Here is a 23,358-nt window from a genome sequence, read left to right on the forward strand (position 1 = left end):
ACTTGAGGATAATTTTCAAGAGGGGAGAACTGAAAGCTTGGACCTAATAAGTGTCATTTGTGAAGAGGACTAAGAACTGAATGCATTCCATGCCTTGCAGAATCAGGACCTTAATCAATGTTTTATCTTTGACGTAAAATGTGGAAGCACTTTCTTGTATCTGAAGCTAGTTAAGTCTAAATGGGTTTGACTTTACAAAATTAAATGTGTGTAGAAAAACATTAGTGCAGTAGTAGGCACATTTGGTTGTCACCGAGATAAATATCCAGTAATGACCTCATTAAAAAAGAAAAAAAACTATTTCTATTTTCACTGTTGTTTAATTTGTATCTAGAGTTTCATGCATGAAATAGTTCAGCAGATGGAAGCCTGCAGGGTGGGGGAAAATTCAGTTTGACAAATTTTTCAACATAGATGCATCTCTTAATTTTAATAGACTTCCAGAAAGACACTTGCTTCCCAGATACTGAATAAGGATGCAACAATCTACTGAAGTCAACAATGAGTAAGATTTTTAGGAGTTATTGATGAGGTGGTACTTACTGTGCAGGCAACAACACTTTTTCTGATGTATTCTTAAACTTGTAAATTTGAGCAATAGGGTGAAAAGTGCATTGTCCAGTTCCTTTGAAAACCCCAAACCAAACATACCCCTGCTATGTGTTCAGAAGTGAAATCCCAGCCATCCCAGCTGACATCAGTGCCACTGCCCCAAGGGATGTGAAGAGCTCTGAGTCAATCAGATCAGGAGGGGTTTGGGGTTTGGAAAGCAGTCCTTTTTACAGCATGTTGAACTGAGAGCGCTCCTTCTCTCCTGCTCCAGCAGTTAAATGCAAATCCCTGTGTTTCAGATCCAGGTAGGTGACTGCACTTGGTGCTGCTGGTTGCTGGCTCAGCAGCACCAAGCTGGCAGAGCATTTACTCTCCGAAGAATGCAAACAGCTCTGGGCCAGGTTAGCATCTCCGAGGGGCTGGGGGACAGCAGCAGGGGTTACCTGCAGGAGCGTAGGACCAGGAGTAGGAGGGACACTCTAGGCAGTAATTTGCCACTGGACCTGCTCAGTGCAGCAGTGACCTCAGCAGAGAGGCTGTGATGGGATGTCATTTGTAGGCTGCTATAAAAGGAGTGTGAATCTAATTGTGCTGGTTGCAGTTACATACTTATGTCTGGGTTTACGTGTATTTCTGGGAGTAGCTGAGTTGGTGAGCCTTTGTTTCTAGTTGCATTCAATTCTAGGTTCTGTTTGTTGCCTGATGAGTCCCAGGGAGTTAATGCTTTTTAAAAAATACTCTCTTGGAAATGGAGAAGGAATAATGGAAATATTATATGTAGGTGCTTTCAAGATAATTACACAACTTAATAAAACTTCCTTGCCTTCATTTGTCTACAGTTTTGTGTTCTTTTTGGATGTTGCAAGTTAACACCATGTGAGAAAGCACTTTTTATTTCAGAGATTTTATACTAAAAAGTTAAATAAGCAAAATTGTTATCTCCTTTCTTGACTTCTGATGATGCTTTTTGGCACTGGTTTAAAATGATACTGCTTCTGAAGAACTGCAAAATGACCTTTGTGTTTTTTCTGGCTTGGGTCTCATCCAGTTTAATCTGCACAGCTATTTAGTACTTATCATAAGCAGTGTTTGGCTTCATTTCTCTCATCTTCATGACATCAGCTTAAATATTTGAGATGAGAAATAACTATATTGACATTCTTTTTGTTGAAGAGGTAAATCTTAACTGTTGAAGTAGTTATCCATCTCACTACAGAACTACTAAAGCCTAAATGTGAGAAATATGATCTGGCAATGTATAGGGGGAAAAAAAATCATTCCTATTACTCTGAATATGACAGGATGGTGCTTAAGACAAGTTAGCAGTTTTCCTGGTTATTATTTGAAAACTCTGTTTATGCCATCAGTGCATTCCTCAGAAGTTAATTTATCTTGGAAATTCTAGATTGTCTTCAGCTGAAATAGATTGCAAAAACCATGAGTGATCTTCCAAACTCCTTTTCCCCCTTCTCCATCTGTATACTCCATGTCATGTGATGAAGAATAGATTATAAGATGCTGTTTTTTAGATAATGTCCTTTTGCTTAGGATTGCACTGCAGTTAAACGTAGTAAATCAATACTTTGTCATAAAATTCCATTTAAATTTCCAAAAGAAAACTGTCTTTGGTTTAGCTACAGTGTGAACTCTACCAGTTACTTTGTGGTGGCTTATTTGATACTCAAGAATATTTACTAGCGCCTTGAGACATTGATACATTGCTGGAAACCCCTGAAGGTAATGAGTGTGATGAGGTGATTCAGTGTTGTGTTACTCATGTCACTGAAAAGGCTCTCTTGGATATATGGTTTGACCATGGACTCTGTGCCTCTAGGAGTAAGCACCAGGGTCTGAAAACTCTCATGAGGCACACAGGCAGCACTGTTTTTAATTTAAGTATAGGGGAGATCCACTAAACTGTTTCAGGGAAGTTTTTTTTGTCTTTGCAGGGAGAAAACAAACCTAGGAGAACCACTTCCTGATTAGCCATAGTATGTTGCTTTTAAAGTGGGCGTAAGGAGAGTTACGAGGATGGGAAACAAACATTGCGTTTCACAGAAAATATTTCAGGTTTTTTTAGAACTCCTTCCTGCTCATTTCTTTAGAAATCTAAGGCTGACTTATCTTATTGTGTGTGTATATTGGATGAATTTCTTCCAGGATGTGTTGGCTCATTTCCTTGAGTACCTCTAAATTTTCTGAATTTTTTTCAGTCACAACAGATAGCTCAAAAAGCTTTAAGGAAATGAGTCAACCTCCTGAAATAAATTGCTTACTGAATAGAGGATACTGTGTTCAACATCACAGACGCCCTTGATAGTTCTGTGGATACTAATTAACAGATAGTCTCTGAAAATTTGTTATATCCAGGTTCTAAAAGGATTTGGGAGACAAATATCCACAGCGAGCACTTGAGCTTTCCTGTTAGGAATGTGGGGCATGCTTCTAGACTGACAGCTATTAGTGTGAGAGGTGCAGATGGGGAGGTGACAGGCAGGCTCTTTAATGAAAAATTAAGGATGTTGTTGAACTTAAGTGTAAATAAATAGGAGTAATGTAAAGGTGCTCAGTTGGGTTTTGCATAGGCAAAGTGCTTTGGTCCTTATTTTATTACTCAGAAGCAGTTTGCATTCTGGTTCCAGGAGCCCTTGCTGAGAGTGTCCTGAGTGTCCTGCAGGTGCCCAAAGCAGGTGAGGTTGTTCTGTGAGGAAAGGCCCAGTGACTGGCCACAATCCCTTTGGGTTGCAGGAGTCCCAGCAGGGAGTTTCCTTGCTTGGGGCTTTGCTGAGTCACTGCGCTGGCAACTGACTGCAGTCTTATATAGTTAGATTAAAAATAAGTAAGAGGACACCATTTTAGTAACATATCTTATACAGTAGGTAGGCACAGGATTCAGGATTTTCTTTGCTTCCCAAGGATTACTCAGCGACTCAGGGACAGAAATGAGAAAGCCAGCACCAAACACCATGATCTGGGATTTTCTGTCTGATGAGCCTAACTAAAAGTAAAACCAGATGGCCCTTAATATTTAACAAGTTCGATGTCTGGATCTGGATCTGAACTTTGAACTCTGAGGCAGCAAGTAATAAGCCAGCTTGGCCTGCTTTGGTGCATTACACACAAAGTCCCTGATGCAGGCTGTAAATACCACATCTCTAAATAGAGGTGACGTGCGTCTCCAGACAGGTGATGTGCACTGTCAGGCACTTGAGGGAAATCTGAATACATGCCCACCACAATAGACAGAAGAAAGCCTGGAACATCTGCGACGGAGTTGACCCTCTTGGTGTGTAGTGTCTCAAAACAGTGAGAGTTGCATAAAAGCAGGTCCAAAATACAAATCCAGCTGCCGTGGAAGGAGACAGAATGAGGTGTAGGGCTCTGTCTCTGGTTTTGTGGTTGTTGTCAGTGATTGTTGCCTGTAATTTGCTGTCGTGAACAATTAAATTGCTACATTTCTCTTGTTGGAGCATAAGTGTTGGCCGTGGGAGTTTGGTACTGTGATCTGTGAGCTTTTTGATAAAACCTTTAGGAGTGAAGTAGCAGTGTGTGCAGGCAAAAGGACAGTATAGTCATGGCTTATTAAAAAGTAAACAAAAGCATTGCATCAATAGAAGCATTCCTGCTGAAGAATCTGAAGAAATTATTGATTGATTTGGCAGGAATGCAGGAAAGAAAAACAATGCTTGATGCATGATTGTCTTGCAGGTCCAGCGTACCTACCTGTTTGCAGCTCCAGCTTGAACAAAGGAGATGGTATATCCCAAGTGTGATAGAGAAAATCATCAAAAATAGGTGGCTAAAACCATCAGGACAAATTCCTGGCTCATTGTGACAAAATAGGTTTGGTGGTCTCAGCAAAGAACCAATAAAAATCTTGTGCATGTCTGTCAAACAAGCCCCAGGCTGCAGTCCAAGGGAACCTGAACCAGGTCAGGGACAGTGCAAGAATGCAGGCACTGAGACAGCAGTGAACACATTCTATTTCCTCCATCTGTATACCTTGCAAAAATAGCATCTTTGAAAGTGTATGTGCAAATTTGGAATGTGCTATGCTCCTTATCTATTTCTGGATTATCCTGGGTCTGCTTAAAGATTAATTCAGTTTATAAGCACGCTATACTGTTTGGTGGACAGGACTGAGAAAATCATGATGTGATTCTGTAAAGTGAACTGGGTCAGACTTCAGTCATATGCTTATCCAAAGAACCTGTTCTCCTGGTGACTACAGTGTTTCCCTAATTGTGCTGTTAAATTCTGCAATGTCAGCGTGCTAGTGCCAGATCCCCAAATGGGACAGTCTGTGTTTGCAAGCAATCAGTGACACACAATATAAAATTAAGCAAAAATGTAAGAAACTGTAAGCTGTAGAAACCGCAGCTTGGCTGAGAAATTATGCCCTGGGGACTTGGTTCACAAATATTAGCAAGGTTTGCAGCTCACTCTACAAACCTGTGGCTAGTTAGGTGGGATATAACCAATCTGAATGGATTTTTTTGTTTGCAGTTCTTATATACTTTTATACCCGTAGATACCATTTTTGTTGTTTTGTATATTGCTTGCCCACTTCTTGGATTTACACTACCACATTGAATAGTTCTGACTGTGCTAACTGGAACAAAATATGTGTTTGGAAACACTTGTAGTATTTTACTTCAGGTGCAGCATTAGTAGGAAATGCTTAGACAAGATGTTTGCTTTGTATAGGTTTGTTGGACTTCATAATGAACTCAGATTCTTGGACCATTTATTCTTTTTGTTGGTCGCTTCTACATTTGGGTTAAATTACGGAGACACTGAAGCATGACAAAAGGATATTGTCAAAATATAAACATTTTTCTGTATTCCAAACCAGGAAGCTCTCTGACTTTCTAATAAATTCCCTAAGAAACCTATTACTGCCAAATGACAATAGGCTAGTTTGCATTCCCGCTTAAACAACTCATAATATTGAGGATAAATTTAAAAACAACAGCTGCTAAGGGAATATAAAATCCCACAAGATCCTTAAGAGACGTGTGCTGCAGAGACACAGAATAGAATGGTTTTTGACAAGTTTCAGAAACCAGAAGAATTTCTAAAAGACAGTGAGTAATTGCTTGAAACTGGCAAAGAAAATTTTTTTTCCCTAAAAAAAAAAAGTATTTTGGGGAATGGACTTGAGCACTGAAAGTGAAATGCTGGCTGATATTGTTACTGTCAAAAGGTTGGAACAGGCTAAGAAGAATTTTGATCAATGTCAGAAACTGTAAGCAGTAATCAAGTGCAATTGAAAGTGAAGCTGAGGAATCAAAAGGCAGTCCTTTCTCTCCTTTCAATGATGAGTCAGTTCTCTCCATCCAGTGTTGAAGGATGCCACATTGCTGAAAATTCAGAGATAACTGTACCATCATAATAGGTTCAGGGTTCAAACCATCAACCATTTGAGAATGCAAAACTGAAACTAACCTCCTGGATTCCTAGATGTCAGCTGTTGTGTGTAGGAAGACTCTTTTTTCTGTGGATCTGATCTGTTCTGTGGGTGTACTGCTTCTTGTTTTAGCCCTCGTTCCTAGCAATAAATAGCACTTTCACACAATCACATACCAAAAAAAGAAATAAGTCTAAGTAAACACCAAGTAAAACAACGACTGAAAATGCAAAAGTGATTGAGGGTTAAATGAACTGCACAGGACTCTTGGGGAGTGTGTTTGGCACACTTTGCTCTTTCCTGGTTCATTCCAGGAAAGGAAAGAGAACTGTGGGGAAAGCTGAAGGCGGGACTTAGTATCAAAAGCAAAATGAGAATATCCAACTAGCTGGCCATAAAAGCAGCTGGTGGATCACTGTGTGCAAAGGCTGGGTCAGCTTTTTGGGTGATGCTGGCTCTTTAATTCAAAATGGTTTGTGCTTGGAGTTTAACACCCTTGCTAATGATCAATTAATCTTTTTCTTTTAATATGTCTTACAGAACACTTTCAGTAATTCTGGTAGAAACTTTCACTGGCAAAAGCTACTTGTTAGAACTGCTGGGGGGTGTACATATGTGGGCAGTTAAAAACACTTAATTCGGATTTGTGGTTGCAGTCATTCTCCTTCATGGCCACGAGCGCAGCCAGCCATCTGGCAAGGGAGTGCCTCCTTCTCATCACACATCTGAGAGCTTCCCACAAATGAGATTTCAGCTCATTAGGATACTTTATGGCCTTGTGGGGATTTGAGAAGAAATACATACCTTTAATCTCTTGTACCTTCATCTGACTTGCATGTTTTTGTTCTGTTCTAGAAAAGAAATGTGTTTACTGAACTTAGCCTTTTGATTACATATATACATAAAAGATTTTTTGTGCAGTTTGTTCAGAAGTGTTATAAATACCTAATGAATTATTTGGGCCTGCAGCTCTTTCAATGAAAGTTGTGATATGATTAGAGGGTTAGAAGTGTGAGCCCTTGCTGAATGACACTGCTCTTGAGCTGATGGCTTTCTTTGTTTTGATAGGTAAAGATGATGAAGTTACTTTCTGGGTGTAGCTGCTTATGGTTGGTTGGTGTTCATCTGTATCTCTGAAGCGTCTGGAAGGTCTTGATGATCAAGATGTTGGATGTAGAGACATGACTGAGCTCATCCTTTGAGCTGTACCAATATTTTCTAGCATTTGTAAAATGTAAATATTTCTGCCAGTAATAGAACTGTTAGAATATGAATGGGAAAAGAGCATGTCAGGTGGATAATGCACCAGTGAATTCAGGTCAGTTTTTGTAGAAGGTAATTGCAGAAATTGAGGGATTTGTGTCACTTGAGTAAGCTAGAATGAGGTTTTCAAATTATTGATGTGATGAGTAACTAGTTCTGGCTTTTCACCAATTTTGAGGATCATCCGTCAGGTGAGTTTTTTGAATTGATAAATTTATTAACCTGAAGGCTGTGTAACCTAAATTATAGATGCTTACAACCTCACTTTTAGGACCAGAGGATGAAAAGGGTAAAAAAGCAAGATACTTGTCAAAAAGTGGTTGCAAAACTTATATGAATTTATAAAGTATTCACATGCCATTATTAAGTTGTAGGGCAGGGGAAACAGGATGGCTGCTAATAATTGGACGTGGAATGGCTCCTGTTAATTAGGACAAGAAGTTTTGTAGGTTATTAGATAAGTAGTAACAGGCTTGATACTTCCCTTAGCTACTTGTTAGGGAACCCGTCTTAACACTGGCTGGGTTTCAAATAATAATTTACCATTGCTACCGTAAACTCTGTATAAAACAGGGTACTTTCTTCGGCTGTATGAAAAGCTGGAGGAAAAAAAGGAAAAGGGAGCAGAAGGATGAGCAAAAAAGGAAAGCAGGAAACTAGACAGTGTTCTGTGCAAACCTACAGATCAATAACAGCAAATATGCTTGTAATAAATTTTACTCTGTTTCATGGGTAGCCAATGTGAGACATATTGCAAAATGCTGCCTGGAAATAAAGGTGAGTACTCAATCTGAATGTTTCAGTAATAGACAGTTGCCAAGTACTTGTTTCCTATCTGATTTTAAAATGTCATTAATATAAACAGAACAAATGACACTTGGCAATGGTTTCAAAATACAGATTTAAAATAACATGCATATGTTTTTGAAATCTCTTCTAGCCTGTTGTGCTTTTCCTACATGTACATTGCAGTCATATGTATGGTGTTTAAAGGGCAGATGTACATTTCATAATAATCCAAAATGGTGTTTAGTTTTTAGATTTGCAAATAACAAAAAAGTAAAAATAGAGCACAGTCATCAACTCTATTTGAAGCCCTCTCAGTTATGGCACTTGTGTTTGCTGACAGTTCCACAAGAAAAGCCTCTTTTTGAGGTATAAGTAATTTACAGAAGATCTACATGCGGAATGAAGTGCACTTAAGGTTAGTTTATGAGCTAGTAATGGCTGTCAGATGAGCCCATATTTTACTGAAATTAAACCCAGAAGAGACCATTACATCATTCAGTACAATCTACTATGTATTAAGGCCATTCAGTGTTGTCCAAATTTCTCCTCTCCTGAATATTCAGACTCTCAGGAGATGAAAATGTGACTATTGCCAGAGAGCAGCAGCAGACTGAATGGGAATAATGTTCTGATTGCAGAGCAGGAATTGCTCCAAGTACGTTTTGAGGCTGAGAATGAGGGAGGAGGGATGGCCATAACCATGTGGCCTTTCCTGAAGTCGTTTCCACTGTTTCCACTTAAGAAATGTTTGACCAGAAAAAAATGAGCACCAAGCAAAACTGCCAGTTTCTCTGGGACCTTTCTGCTCTGGGTGTCTGCATACAGGACCAGATGTTTGCTGGTTAATAAATAAACCGGCATGGAGGCCATAGAATAAATGACCCCTTACTTTTTCTGCTGCCTGTAGGATTACATGTGCTGTGTCTGAAGACAGCCACAGCACAGAAAGCTGTAAGTGCAGCTGTGCTAGTAGCAGAACTGTACTTTTGTTGGTAATGTTTATTTACCAACAGAATTTCCTGGGGCAGGGTAGGCTATGTAGACAAGAGCATGGCTTTGCTAGTATCACATCTTCCACAGCAGGAATATTTTGTTATATTTTTGAGTTTTTTCTGGCAAAGATTTGTGATGGGAATGTGGTCACAGATAAAAGTGCATGTCCTTTATCCTTGGAAGCTGCAATCCTCTTCTGTGTGCAGCTAAAGCAAGCTCAGCAGCTTGTGCGCTGCCAGCAAACAAGTGCTTATCTGACACCATATAAGGCTGTGGCTGAGGAGGAAAATTATGAAAAACATTCCACAATAAACTTAGACTGGCAGATTTAATATGGCACAGGAAAAGTTAGATACAGTTTTTGTTGTTTTTCCTTTTTTTTTTCTTTTTTAGTTTAGCTCTGGCAGCATTTAACCCCACAGTAACCTTTAAATGTTAATTAGGAAAAAATCGCTTGTGTTTCTAGATATTTAAACAGTCTTGTCCCAGAATAACAGGATTTTAGGATAATGGTGCACGCAGGGTTTGTTGTTGTGGAGTTTGGGTTTTTTGCCCTTGGACTTGCTACTGTTAAAAGCAAGAAAAACACCTTTAGGATACAGGATTGTGGGAGTGTCAGGTTGTGTTTGGAGACAGGATATAACCGTGAGGAGCGTACTGAGAAGGAATTATGGTTGTGAAGATGAGTTTATCTGAGTTTTAACAAGGTATGAGATGCAATGAAGTGCTTAAAAAAAAAAAAAGGAAATTATGCTACTGGAGAGAGACAGGCTTCTCTTTTCCTTAGTATGTTGCTTTCATCTTTGCTGTCCTGGTATCCTCTCATCTTTATAATACAATAGCTTGCTAAGTGATTGTAGTACCTTAGAGTATCAGCACAGTCCAACTTTGGTAGCCATTGGTGGCCTAAATCTGAATTTCCAAACTGTTCCCTGTCTGGAAGCCGCTGTTTTTGGCAGTCTTCATCTTCTGTAGACATCATTTCCCCTGAACCCTCAGCAGCTGAGATGGTTGTGAGTTGACAGGAGAGGTGGTGCAGCTTTTTCCTCAGCTGTGTGCTGCTTCTTTCAGTAAGAGGTTGAAACACCCCCCGTGCCCTATTTCCCCCCCCACATACAGCTAGCTGGACCTCAAGAATTAAATGGTAGGTGATTTATAAGTGTTTTGCAAAGATATTACTGGGAGTCTTTTGCAATATCATTCAGCCTCTAATAGTCTTTGTGTCTAAGGGTGTGCAGTACCATCTGTCAGAGTTTATTCAGTGTCATTCTCTAGCTTAAATTTTGCTGTAGCATTTATGACTTTCTTGTTGTAGCCAGTCTTTAGTAGTGCAGTGCAGGAACATCCAAGCATTGTGTCCCTGTGCTGTGCAGGATGTGGTTTCCAGGGGGGCCAGGTCAGCTGGAAGGTGGCTCATGATGCACAGGGCACTTGTGCTGTGGGTCTGGCACATGTTCGAAACCTGAACTGTAGGTGGGAATGAAATGCACATCATTTATGAAGGAGGATTAGTAAGATTTTCAGGAAAGATGTTAAGCTTGAGGTCATTTCCTTCCTCTTGTTATGCTTTTGAATTTCTGCCAGTAAGATGGGTGAAAGGGCTTATTTTTATCTTTGAATGCTTTGAATTTCAATGATGCCTTACTTTGAATACAGAGAAGTGGAATTCCACTTTATTCCTGCCATTGTACTGTCGTATGTCTGAAGAAATGACTTGTATTTTTTTTCAGTATCTTTGTGTCTTGCATTCTAGTTAACTAATCCTTTGAGCTGCTGCTGTGCCCTAAAATACCACATTGTGTGAGGATACATGGAGATGCTCTGATCCCCATGCTGAAGTGTTAGTGTACATAAAGAAGGAATCAAAGTGTAGCGGTATAATTCTTGGAAAAGAATGAAATGACCAGTGTCAGAATATAGGCTGTGTATGAAAATGAAAGCAAGGATTTTCCCACTCTGTTATGTTTCAATAGCAAAAAGGTTTCATAGTTCAGTGTTTGGATGGGTTGTATGGTATGGTGTCTGTGCTCGGCTTCTGCAGCTGAAGTAGGAGTGGAGTGTTGGAGAAGTTGCTGTTATTCCTGGCCATCCTGTCAGTCACAACTAGAAAAATTAATAATGGCTCTTGCTGCATAAAGCAATAGAGTGCAATAAAAGTCAGCAACATTTAATGTACATAGTGAGTCATGAGGGGCATAGGAGGGAATGCAAGTAGAGTCTTTCTTCTTCTTGACCACAGCTCAGGGGCAGTCAGTGGAGGTATGTGAACCTTAAATTTGATTGTGCAATAGGAAAAACTGCTGCTGTGCTTTGAGGAGCAAACACCTCTTTGTTTTCTCACCATGGGTCATGATTATAGATGATGATGATTCTTCACTGCGAATATAGCAGGACTGTGGCACCAAAAGGCTGAAATCTGTGTCCAGGCTGGAATTCAGAGTGTTGCCCAGCACCCTCTAGCAGTGCATGATTACCTTCAGGGAGAGCTGCAGCAGCAGCTTCTCTCCTGTGTGAGGCTGTAAGAGCATCTCTTGTACCTTTTTCTGCCTCTTTTCTGCTCTTGCTTTTCTCAGTTGAACACTTGTGTCTTGTATTTCTGTTACTTTCCAAGTTTTTTCCAAAGTCTCCCGAAGAGTAAAGAGAACTGTGATAGCAGGATCTTGTAGCTGCTTAGGGAACTTTAAAGATGGTCCAAGAATTTTGTTCTTAACTTTTTTGGGGTTGCTCTGTTGGGAGAGAGGGAGAAATGTTTCCAGCCATTTAGTACGCAGCGGTGTGTTAAGATTTCTCTTACAGTATTCCAGTTCTGGTGTTCTTTCGCCTTCTGTTCTTTGAAGATACAATTCCTAGAGGTGCTCATGCAAGCACAAAGCAATACATTAGCTTTCATCTCTTTGTTAGCAAAGAATCTATCTTAACTTCTTTGACTGGAAGTGTTTTTGAAAAATCTTCAAGCTGAGTAAGAACAGATACTCCTGTAAGAGGTGGAAGAGGGTTTTTTACTGGGTTTTTTGGTTTTTTTTAATCTGAGTATTACTAGGAAAACCAAGATTTGCTTTGAGAGTCTGAACCTACAGCTCCACAAGTGTGCAATTTCATGAAATGTGTGCTGTGAAAAATTTGATCACAGGCTACAGACCAGATTGCAGATTCCTTTAGGAACCCTTTTTGTTCTTGGGGTGGTGGGACTGCTTTGGCACAGTTTGGGTCCTTGCCACTGGCTGAGTGAATTTTAGGTCAGCTGCAGTTGTTCCACCAGGAGACCACTGAGGAGTTGGAGCATTTGGAGGAATAGAGGCTTGTCCAAGCTCCTGCCCTGAGGTGGCATTTACCACCCTGAAAGAGGAGAGGTAGTAATGGAAGCTCTCTGCCACCTGCTTGTCCTCCTGCCCAGGAGTGCCCTGTGCAGAGTTATCTTGGGGTTAAGGCAGCTCCATGCCAGCCAGACCTCATGGAGCAGTCCCCTCTTCCCTGAAATAACTGGATTTGTGGGGAAGTCATGTGGGAGAGCGAAATCCTGTGTAAACAAAAGCCAGCACTTCCAGCGAGCTCCTGCTGTGCTCGTTGCTGTGGCTGCCTTGCCGTCATTTCTAGGATTTCAGGATCCTCCTGTTTACATCAGCCCGCCCGTGCTGCGGGGCCGTGGCCATGCTGAGGAATCCTCCCATGGACAAGGCAAGGAAGGAAGTGGAGGGAGGATGGGGCTTCGGCATCCTGTACCCTTCGGAGGGGAGTGGCTGCAAATAGTGGAGCCTGAAGGACGTGATACCTTATGTGCTTTAGCACGGGCTGCTTGAACCCAGAGGAACCTTGAATAAAGGAGAAAAGGCAGACGGTGGCGTGGAACTGCTCAGAACTGCCGCGGAGCTGGAGAACATCCTTCTAAAAGCCTTTCCTTCAAGTGACAGGAGGAAGGGAGAGGACAGGCGTGCCTCGTGGAGCTGCGATTGTGCAGCAGTGCTAACACACAGCTAAAGCCTCCAAACTTGAGCTGCATGGGCTTCTGTAGACAGCACTGGTTGTGATTGAGAACAAGGATGCTGTTTTCAATATCCGTCCTCTAAAACGTTACTGGTTTTTATTCTTCAGTTTGTTAATTGGGCTCTGATGGAGGAATGCAGTTTAGGATCCACAGGCATCCTTTGGAATGGCCAGGTAAGGCTAGAAGGTACAACTAAGTGTTCATCTTTAATTTCAGCAATGGTGCTGTCTTTCATGAGAAATATTTCGTTCTACCAGGTAACCTGTGTTCACAGGCTGAGATGGCAAATTCTGAAAATCAGAGAAACAAGCTCTGGCTTAGTGGGTTAATACTTGTTTATGCGGTACTAACTGATGCCTAGTGTATTTTAAATTGGTTGACATAATGTGATTTATTATAGTGATTGCTTGCAGTGGAAACCCTTGAACCTGTTAATTTACTTATTGACTTTCTAGAAAAGGAGTGAGGCCTCAGGTGATAAAATTTATCTTCTCCTTCGGATGTGTCCTAGTTTCCAAGTGCTTTTAAGCATATTTTGGGTATAAGGAAGAAATTTATTTAGTTCATTATATCAGTAAACACAGTGTTGCTTTTTTATTAATAACCCATGGAATTTTATTTCTAATATTTCTAGAATTAAAATTATTAGAGGTTACCAAAGTGAAAATATTGCACCAGAGTTAGCATTGCAGACTTTCCCAGTCATTTGCCCAAAATCCACTGTACGTATTCTTTGGAATGTTCTTGTTAGTCTTATATTTTGGTGACAGTCTGTTTTACTGCTTGGAAGTCTGTGCTCACACTGAAAAGCAGAGTGCAATTGCTGGCATTGAGACAGAGATATTTGGAACTAATGCAGTAAAATGCATGCCAGTTAGTTTTTTGTTTTACATTGGAAATGCCATCCTAGAGATCTCCTGAGGTTGGCTCAAAATCAAGTTCAGAAATATTCTCCAATGCAGATTAACCACAAACCTGTTACTTTAAAAGACTAAGTGAAATGATGGAGTAAAATAGGTAGGGGAGGGACCCTTGTTGGTAGGATGTTTATGAGAGAAGCTGATGGCAGATCCACAGATCTCAGCCTTGGACAAAACTAGATGTAGCCTTGCTATTCTCCAGCCTTCCAGCACTGCTGATCCTCACTGTAAGAGAAGACCTGCCTAGGGAAATAAATGAGAGTGATGCTTTAAGAGCTTGGTACCAATAGTCCTCTTAATAACTGAATGCATTGCACACAGCATCCTCAGTGCCAAAAATGTATTGACATCAGCCTAAAATGTGAAAGAAGTCAGCCTTCTGACAATATGAACTTAATTTAAAATTTTAACTTGAAACTGAACAATAAACACTTCAAAAGATTTTGTGTAAAGCATCTTCCAGAAAGGGATGAAAAATCAGAGACTGGGATGTAAATCCCAAAGGAGGATAAGAGAATTATACAGGGATACAATGGTGTTACCAATGTGATTGATCTTTTCTGAGCTAAGCTGCATGGATTTTTCAAGAGCTGTGAGTTAGCCATATATGGTAGTGAAAGATGAAAATTGTTAAGTTGTATATAATTAAAGTTGACAACCAGAATCTATTAACATCACCTTTGCTCTGGTATGAGCATCTTGATAAATGTGTTAGAGATTGAATGCAGAAGTTTGAACCTCTTAGATTGCTATAGTGACCTTTGCTTATTGCACAGGAAAAAATTTAAATCAATTATGTTTCCACACCAGGAATTTGTGACTTCTATAATGTTTTGGCATATTGAAGAATAAAAATCATTTATGTTGATGGAAGCAACCCTTTAATCACAAAACCTAGCACTACTGTCGACAGAAACTGGGACCAGATGATGAGTGCTGGTTTGCCTGCTCTGTACACTGGGACTGTAAGGCTTGTTTCAGATAATCACTAGCACTTCCTCTTCATCTGTTTTATGAAAGACAGATTATATATCTGTTTGTTGCTTTAATCTATGCAAGATGACTCTGTGAGGTGATGGGTTTCACGTAGTTCGTCATTTTTTCCTAAGACAGAAATAATGAAAGATGTAAGACACAAAGAACAAAATGTGAACTCCTCAGAAGCCTCCTGACCCCCGATGTCAGCCACTGGCTTAGCACGGCTTCCAACACTCCGTAACATCCTTGTGCAAAATTGAGAGTAGCAGATGATAAAACATGATTGTGCAGTCAGACAGGCTGCAGAAATGGGCAAACAGGAGTCACCCCTGACACTGGATGGGCTCGGGGCTGACTCTCTGCAAATCAGTTTTGCAGAAAAAGACCTGGAGGTCCTGGAGGACAAGTTGAGGGAGAGCCAACAGTGTGCCAGTGCAGCTTTTCTTAATGCCAGGTTTGGCTGATTGTTTAGTAGTTAAATAAAGAAAGCACTGTTACTCAGAATGTTTTTGCTTTACAGTGATTTCAAGGAGCATTACTCAGAGTGAAGTTCCACACAGTGATACATTTGTTATTACCCACTTTTTGTTGTAAAACATTATCTCACATACTCTGATTTGTACAGGGGTTGCAGCTCTGAGGAGTTCTGTTCTGTAGTATTTTTTGTCTAAGAATTACTGAAGATAGAGAGAAAGTGTGCATCTTGCATTGTTTTTTTTTCTTTCAGAAGTTTAACCTCACTGGACAAGATACTGATGCAGTAAGACGGTATTTTGTTGCATATTTTATGTTCTGGGAAGGGATATTTATATCTACTCTTTGGCCCAGATTCTGGAACAGCCGCCAGTTTCACAAACAGCCACAATTATGTGCTAAAAGGAGAATGGAACTGCTTAGAATTGAAGTTCCCTATGGAATATATATATATATAGAGAGAGAGAGAGACTGTGTGTGCATGTATGTTTGGGAGAAGAGAAAAAATGAGGGAGTGATAATTCTGATGTTACTCTTTGTGCTCTTAAATGCTTCCTCTTTTTTTTGGTCAAAATTTTAATGATTATTGTGTACTTCAGTGTTTTCATGCCGTGCATTTTTTTCCTTCAGTTTTTAAAATACATGAACTGATGTTTGAAGTTATTTTTCCATATGCATTAGTAATGTTATTTTTCCCCTATGTGAATAGCATCATAAAAGTAAAAAAAACCCATCTGTTTCAGGAGAAAGTCAAAGCTGACCAAAATAAATTCTGTAATTTGAGTCGATTGCTGACAGGCAATGGTCTGTTAGCATTTTCCATCCCTCTGTCTCCACCACCTTCTGTTGCAATGGCAGCATGCCTGTGGGCAGAGTATCAATGATTTAGTCTTCATTGCTGCAGAGGAGTCCGTTCCTTCATGAAAGGGCTGAAAATCCAGGCGCTTCTGTAAATGTGGGATTTTATTAAGTAAAGTGAAAGAAAGCATTCTGCATTCTTGTAACTACCAGCTGGGAATTTGAGACTCAGTTCATGGAGGACCTTTTGTGAAACTTACTAATATCCCTGTAAAAATTGCCATTGACTTTGCTGTGTGACTGGTTTAAAAAAACAAGAACAGTTGCTTGTGCCTTATTGTTGGAAATCTTACCAATAAAGGTGTATTTCATTGCTTCAGGCTTTGTTCATTTGTTGAACAAGATAAGGATAAAAAAACTTATGGTTATAATATGCCAAATATCCATCCTTCTTAGAATCATGAATAGACTCTTCTCTAGTTGATTAAATACAGACATTCAGAACTGGAGCATGTTAGATGAGATGTTTACTGTCAGGAATGTGTCTTCATTTACCTAGATGAAATGAGAATGCTGAATAGCTTTAAACTCTCTGTTTCAGATAACTGTAATTTTTAAAGAATCTGCTCGCTTTTGGTAGTAATGTTTTAGATAACCAAGTTTATATGGTGGACCAGAACAGTCACTAATGTAGTGTTGCTGGAAGTTAAGCTCATGGCTTCCCAGTGTTCTGTGTGGAAGAAAATAGAGGGCCTTAAGATAGGAAGGCACAATAAAAAAAGTAAATAAATTCATCAACAGTTTAATCTTTTGGTTAGTGTGTCATTGCAAACCACATAGAGATTTTTTATAAGGCCTGTGGGATGATTTATAGGCTGTACATTCAGTGCTCCACTTGATACAGCTTTGGAAAAAAACCCCAACAAAACATGGGTGAGATGCAGCTTTGTTTACGCTGAAAATTTTTTACAGTAATGAAGAATTAATACGTGCAGTTTAAGAATTTACTGCCTGTGTGCCTTTCTGCTGCATTCAGTTTGTGTCCTATCATGGTGATTCTGTACGTGAAGTTAAGCCTGAGGGCATTACAAGCTTGAGGATCACAAGTGTTAGGAGAAACCTCCTGTCCCTTCTCCTTGTCATTGAGATAATTGTTAAATTCTCCTGGACTTGTCATGATTTTGAGGTGTTGAGTCATTAGCTTTCTAAAATTCTCACAGTTATCCATGGCTGGAGGCATAAAAATGCCAGTAGCTTGCCATGACCCCTTTTTGGTTCTCAGAGTTCTTCTAGGTTTTGGGCAGTGTGTAAGTCCTCTTGAGCAACCACAGAAGTCCAGTGTGTGGTAGTGTTCTGTATGTTGGTTTGGTGGGATGAGATGTACAGACTGCACTCATCATAATTCATGTACACTGAGATGAGCCATCAGAATGAAAGGGAGGAAGAGAAGCTTTAGTGTGAGTTCATATTTTTAAGGTAAATGTAAGAAAGTTGCATTGTTTATTATTGTTCATAAATAGTATATGGAGATCTAAAATGTAGATGACAGTTCTGTAGTCTTACGTGAGAGTTCATACCAAAGTACAAAGGAATGTACTTGAATGGACATGAGCTTCATTAACAATGCCACAGTAGACTAGGTTCTTAGTGAAGCCTTTTTAAATTTGTAGAATGCACTCAAATGTACAAAATAAAAGAATTCGGATGTTGTATTAAGCATCATAGGTGTAGTTCTTGTCTAGTCTAGTTAACAGCTGCTGAAATGCACTGGTAAAATGTCATAATACATACTTCCAAAGAACTTTCTGTACAAAAGAGTTAAGTTGGATTTATGTCAGCTTTGACCATGTCATCAGAACTAACCTATTTGTACTTTCAAACATTTCTTTCATTCATTTGGTGTTCTGGGTGTCTGAATACAGGCTGGAATATAAAATGGCCCTAAGACTTGTGTTTGTTAGGACAAAAATCTTAATTTGAGATGGGGTAAAACTGATATTGCTAAGCTGCTCTGCAGATACTATTTGCTTTGAATGTTTTCTCTGCATGTATTTTGCTGAATCTCTCCTTTCTAGCTCTGGCTTACTGACAGTTCTGCATTGTGGGCCTCTGACTGTATACCCCTAGTTACAATTCTGCATTTCCCAGCTAGGGAATGAGGGCTAGATTTTCACATCGCAGAGCAGGACCGGTGTATAACATGGTGTGGTAACTCTGGGATGCAGTTTCAATCAGCTATACACTTCCAATAGCCTCTCTGTTGGATTAGGGAAGTTTTGGAATTTAATACTGTACCTTGGCAGGTCACCTTTTACAGGAAGCCATATATTTAACTTGGCTGTGTGTCTGTCTGCTCACTCTGCATAAATTGATCTATCAAGTGTACAAGAGAAGCTATTTATCTTTTGCCAGTTAATTTGATTTCTTTATTTTTTTAATTTAATACAAGTAATTTTTTGTATCTGGGCCTCTTGAAACAGAAAGCCAAGAAAACTTCTGTTTTAAATACTGCTTGCTGAAATTATTTTTTATCTTCCCTCCTTCAGATGAGAACTCTCCAGCCAATTTCTGGGATTCCAAGAATCGGGGAGTGACTGGCACGCAAAAAGGACAAATTGTGTGGCGAATCGAACCGGGCCCCTACTTTATGGAATGTGAGTACCTCTTCATGCAGTGCATATTCCAAGGCAGGTCAACAGGGTGGCATTTGATACCCATTTCATCCGTCTGTCTGATGGATCAGGGGAATTGATTGTATTGCTGATACAATACAACCAATTGTATTGATTGTAGGGAGGAGCATTTTCCAGTGCATTTGCTGATATGATAAAAACGGAGTTGAGCTTAGATGTACATTTGTATTCTAGTGATGTTCTTAGACAGCATATTTCACTTTAAGGGAGGAAAGGGTTGCCTTGTGTGGTGTGATGTAGTATATACACATTGAAAGATTAAGTCCTTTCCCATAGAAGTTCCAAACTTCAGCTCACCAAATATTAAGTGTGTGTGAAGGAAAAGGTAGTAAGCTACTAGTGCTTGCTGATGTTTGTTACTGGGAAGGTTGGATTTGACTCTAGGAAGTGCCAATGTCCTGTTCAGTTGCATCAGAATTTCTCAGCTGAGGATTTGTTGAGCTGGAAAATCTGCTGGGCAGTTTGGAAATACTGAGAGTCTTTATGTGACTGAAATAAAAAGCCTTCAATTGAACTGTGTTGGTAGTCAAACTTCAAATTGAAGAGCTACACCCTCAGATAAGCAGGATTTAGAGGAAGCTGAGCTACTCTGCTGTGGGCTGGGTTTTTTAATTTGTTGGTTTTTTTTTCTTTTTGGTGAAGTTATGCTATCATACCATATGAAGCATATGATCCTAAAGAAACTGAGGTTCTAATCATAGGATGTTGTATCAGAGCTTGCTGGAAACTCTAATCTGCCAAGCATCAAAGTGGCAATCAGTCCCAGAAGAGCTCTGAGTTGCTCTGCCACCTGTTTAGCCTTACAGTAATGAATCCTCTTTCATAAGTTAAAAAAAAAATAAAAATACTCCCACTCCTTACTTCACTGCAGTGAAGTAGAACACTGCAGTGCTGCTTACTGTAGGTCTTGGCAGAAATTTTTATTCTAATTAACTGATAGAACAGTAATACATGTATTTTAAGAGGTGTTGTATACCCTCTACTAAAAATACATATTAAAGCTTCCTATTTCTAGAACTCATCATTGAATCTTGCCAAGTTGCCCTATGTGTTACACAGCATACTTCTCAAAAAAAAAAAAAAAAAAAAAAAAAAAAGAAAAAGGGCCTGAACAGGATAAAATTAAATTCCTTTTTAGGAGCTCATTACATTACAATGATTGAACTGAAGACAATGCACAAGAAAATAATAAAGATAATTAACTTCCCTGGTGCCAAAGACACTGGTATATTAAAGCAAATTAAAATATCCCTTGGTAGAGTTCATTGCCTCATCTTTCATGTACATGAACTCCATCGGTATTGCTGCCAATATGGGCAGTTTGACGTCAGGGATGTTTTTATCTTTTAGCTGTTCTGTGTTGCTCCATAGTGTATTGAGGTGAGGCTCTTGAAAAATATTTCCAGTTCATGTGGGTAACCCAAACTAATGCTTCAAGTTCTACTAGTTTAATCAGCTGCAGCTGACTTTGCACTTTGCAACTGACTGCACATCACAGTCATCTGAAAGGAGGTGCAGGATGTGTGTCCTTCAGTCATGGTGAGCTTCACTAACAAACAGCTCTGCTGCCATACAATGAACAAGAGACAAGCAATTGTGCAGCAGCTGAGAACTGTAAAAGGGAGTGTTTATGAGCATATGTTGGTATAGCACATGGTATGGTAGATAAATATGTCACCAGTGACACTGGTGTTTCTAGTGAGAGGTCAAAACTGCACTGAAATACTTTACCAAATTTCTGATTCCACTTTTTAAATGAGAAGTCTGCACAGATCTGTGACCACGTTTGCTCAGCGAGGCTTTTCCGTGTAACTTATAGGTGGTGAAGCAACACTGATGCAGCTACAGGCAGCTGCTCTTTTCCATTTCTTTTCTATTGCTCAGCTCAGTAAGTCACAACAGGGTCCAACGCAGCAGGTGGCTCCAGGCACCCTCCAGGTAAAACTGCGCTGTCTGTGCCGCAGCGCCAGGCCGGGTGTGGGAAGAGCCGTGCTGTGGGCTTCTTACCACGCCCTGCAGACCTGGCACTGCCCAGCCTGTGCCAAACTTAGCTCCCCTGTTAGCCTCCTCCTTCTGTTGTGGTGCAGATATGATTTGTCTCTCAGTCTAGCACTGCACGTGATGCCACTGTCATAGCAAGAGGGAGAGACAAATGAGGAGTCTAACATTTTCAGTAAACATGTGCCAGATTATTAAATTTAAGGTATTTCTTATACTTTAATCCACCATTGTTTTCCAGATCTGGGAAAGAGCTCTCCAGTTGTATATTTCTAATGTTTAGAAATATATTTGCTGAGAGGTAGAATATATGAGATACAGGTCATGGTACATGAGGTTTATCATATTTGCTCCTCACAGTAATGACATTCAGCAGACTGTTAGCAGTATCCCTGAATTTTTTAAGCAGCAGATGCATAAGGGGGGCAACATCTGGGGGACCAACATGAACCAAATGTATAAATGGATCAATCTAAAGTCAATTGGAGACTAGCCACAGCATAGGAATACTCATTGCATCCAATCTCCTCTCAGCTGGGATCAGTATTTGACCTGCTCAAGTGTGATTTTTATTGGAAGGTTTCAAGGACAAGGATGTTGTGGATGCTGTAGATAACTTGTTCTTGTGCTGCAGTATTGTTCCAGCTAAAAAGATTTCTGTGACATCCAATAAGAATGGCTATAGCTTAAATTTGGGGCTGTTGCCCCTTTTAAAATCTCTGATAGAACTGGAAAGAGTAGAGATAGTAACATTTGTCTTCCCTTTAACTCCTCTTCACCAGATTAAACAGAGCCAGCTCCTTTAGCTTCTCATATGTCACATTTTATCCATCCTAACCACCTTTGTTGCCCTCTGCTCTTCACTCTCCATTTTCTCCATGCTCTTGAACCTAGGGACCCAAAATTAGACACAGTATTCCTCACCAGTACCAAGTAGAGGGGAACAGTATTTAATTGCCACCTATATACTGTGATACCTACATGATTGCAGGTTCCCTGCTGTATACTGTGATACCTACATGATTGCAGGTTCCTGCTCTACCTTTACTCAAGGAGAGGAAGGGAATGTTTTCTGCAAGCCTGGGAAATATTGAACCTGTTCTGGCAATGAGAACTGATGATGCTCATTAACAGAGTTATGCTAAGTAACTACAATAATCCTTTAGGATTTACACTCAAAAGTGACCTAAAGTTGTCATGGATTTTTGGGAAGAAAAGGAATATAAGTTACTAATGTTGGATAATGAGTTGTGCTCATTCAGCATGCACTTAAACCAAAGGCTCTGGATGTGGATTTTCCCTGGCAGTGTCACAGCCTAGGGACATTATGTATCTGTTCACCAGTAACATCTCTGGAGGGTGAAGTGCTGAGAATTATAGCATTGCTAACGAGCCATATGCAAACAAATCTCATGCAGAAGGAGTATTTCCATTTTAATTGCATTAATGTTAGTCAGTGGGAGTCAGCTGGGTTAGGCCTTGGACTCCTTCTGCAAAGAGATTTGTATCTTTTAAGAAAAACATTTTATGCCTTAATTTGGGAAGCTGTTTTTCCATGAACATAATTATAAACTTATTTATAGTTTCACCAAGGTCTCTCAAATTTATGCGTATGTTTAAAGGTAGACTTGGATAAACATTTTTCTGAATTTCACATTACTGTGTGTCTGTAGTCTTGTAGCTCAGTGTTAAGATAATTTAATTTATTCATCTTAAAAAATCCCTCCCTAGGGATTCAATATCTCCTATTTTTCCAAGAAAGTAACATGTAAAGGCATAGTTTTCCATCTGCTCTATTCAGATCAAGCAACCTGCAGAAAAAAGGGAGGGGAGAGTTTCCTCTTCGTACCAAAAACAGACGTTAATTCCCCTCAAAGCATCCAAAATTAGCAAAACAAGGATGATCAAAGAAAACTCTATTTGCCTCGGACAAAAATCAACAGAAGAATTCTGTAGGCTCTGCCCTGGAAGGGAGAATCAAAGGAATCAACAGTGAAATAAAGAGAAATGAACTTAATGTATTCCAGAAAAACAAGCAGCCTCTGAGGGGATTGGCTGAGGAAAGGGAGGGAGGAAATATTATGCAGAGGAGAAGGAAAATATTTGCAAAATACCAAGTCCAACTCACCATCACAAACAGCCAGTGTCTTTAAGATGTCACCTTGAGACAGTGTGAGTGGCTCTGAACTGCAGAGCCAGCCAGTACAGAGGCAGGTGTTCCTCTTGATTTTCCCTGGGGAAGGAGCAAAAGTGCTTTGTAGGCATGAAAGGGAGCTCAGTCATTTTCGACATTCAAGAAGGTGAGTTTGAGGATCAATATGCCTGATATGCTGTTTCCTCACATAGCAGAGGTGGCTTTCAAACATCCTGCTCTGTGGCTTGCTAAAATGTGAGCAAAGGAAAACAATGACTCACTCACTGGATGGCTCCATCAGGTTTTTTTGGTGTGTAAACTACAGAAGGATTGCTAAACCCAGCTCTGCAATTTTCATCCTCCTGTAAAAGGAA

The 23,358-nt window shown here is 39.9% G+C and overlaps 1 protein-coding gene across 3 annotated transcripts in view; it reads left to right on the top strand.

The window, feature by feature from the left end:
* The window catches only part of HECW2 (HECT, C2 and WW domain containing E3 ubiquitin protein ligase 2), a 144,604-nt gene that overhangs the window by 52,471 nt on the left and 68,775 nt on the right, over positions 1-23,358 (top strand). Inside the window, exons 1-3 of one of the 3 annotated variants that reach the window (XM_084209763.1) lie at positions 12,867-13,162; positions 15,615-15,655; positions 18,706-18,813. In XM_084209763.1, coding sequence (XP_084065889.1) covers positions 18,807-18,813 — 7 coding nt within the window. In that variant the 5' untranslated portion in view covers positions 12,867-13,162; positions 15,615-15,655; positions 18,706-18,806. Of the gene's footprint in view, positions 1-12,866; positions 13,163-15,614; positions 15,656-18,705; positions 18,814-23,358 lie in introns of those variants that run through there. The other 2 variants (XM_084209762.1, XM_084209761.1) reach the window with 2 other exon arrangements.

The sequence above is a fragment of the Fringilla coelebs genome, assembly GCF_963513975.1.
Source record: "Fringilla coelebs genome assembly, chromosome: 7".
NCBI classification, from domain to species: domain Eukaryota; kingdom Metazoa; phylum Chordata; class Aves; order Passeriformes; family Fringillidae; genus Fringilla; species Fringilla coelebs.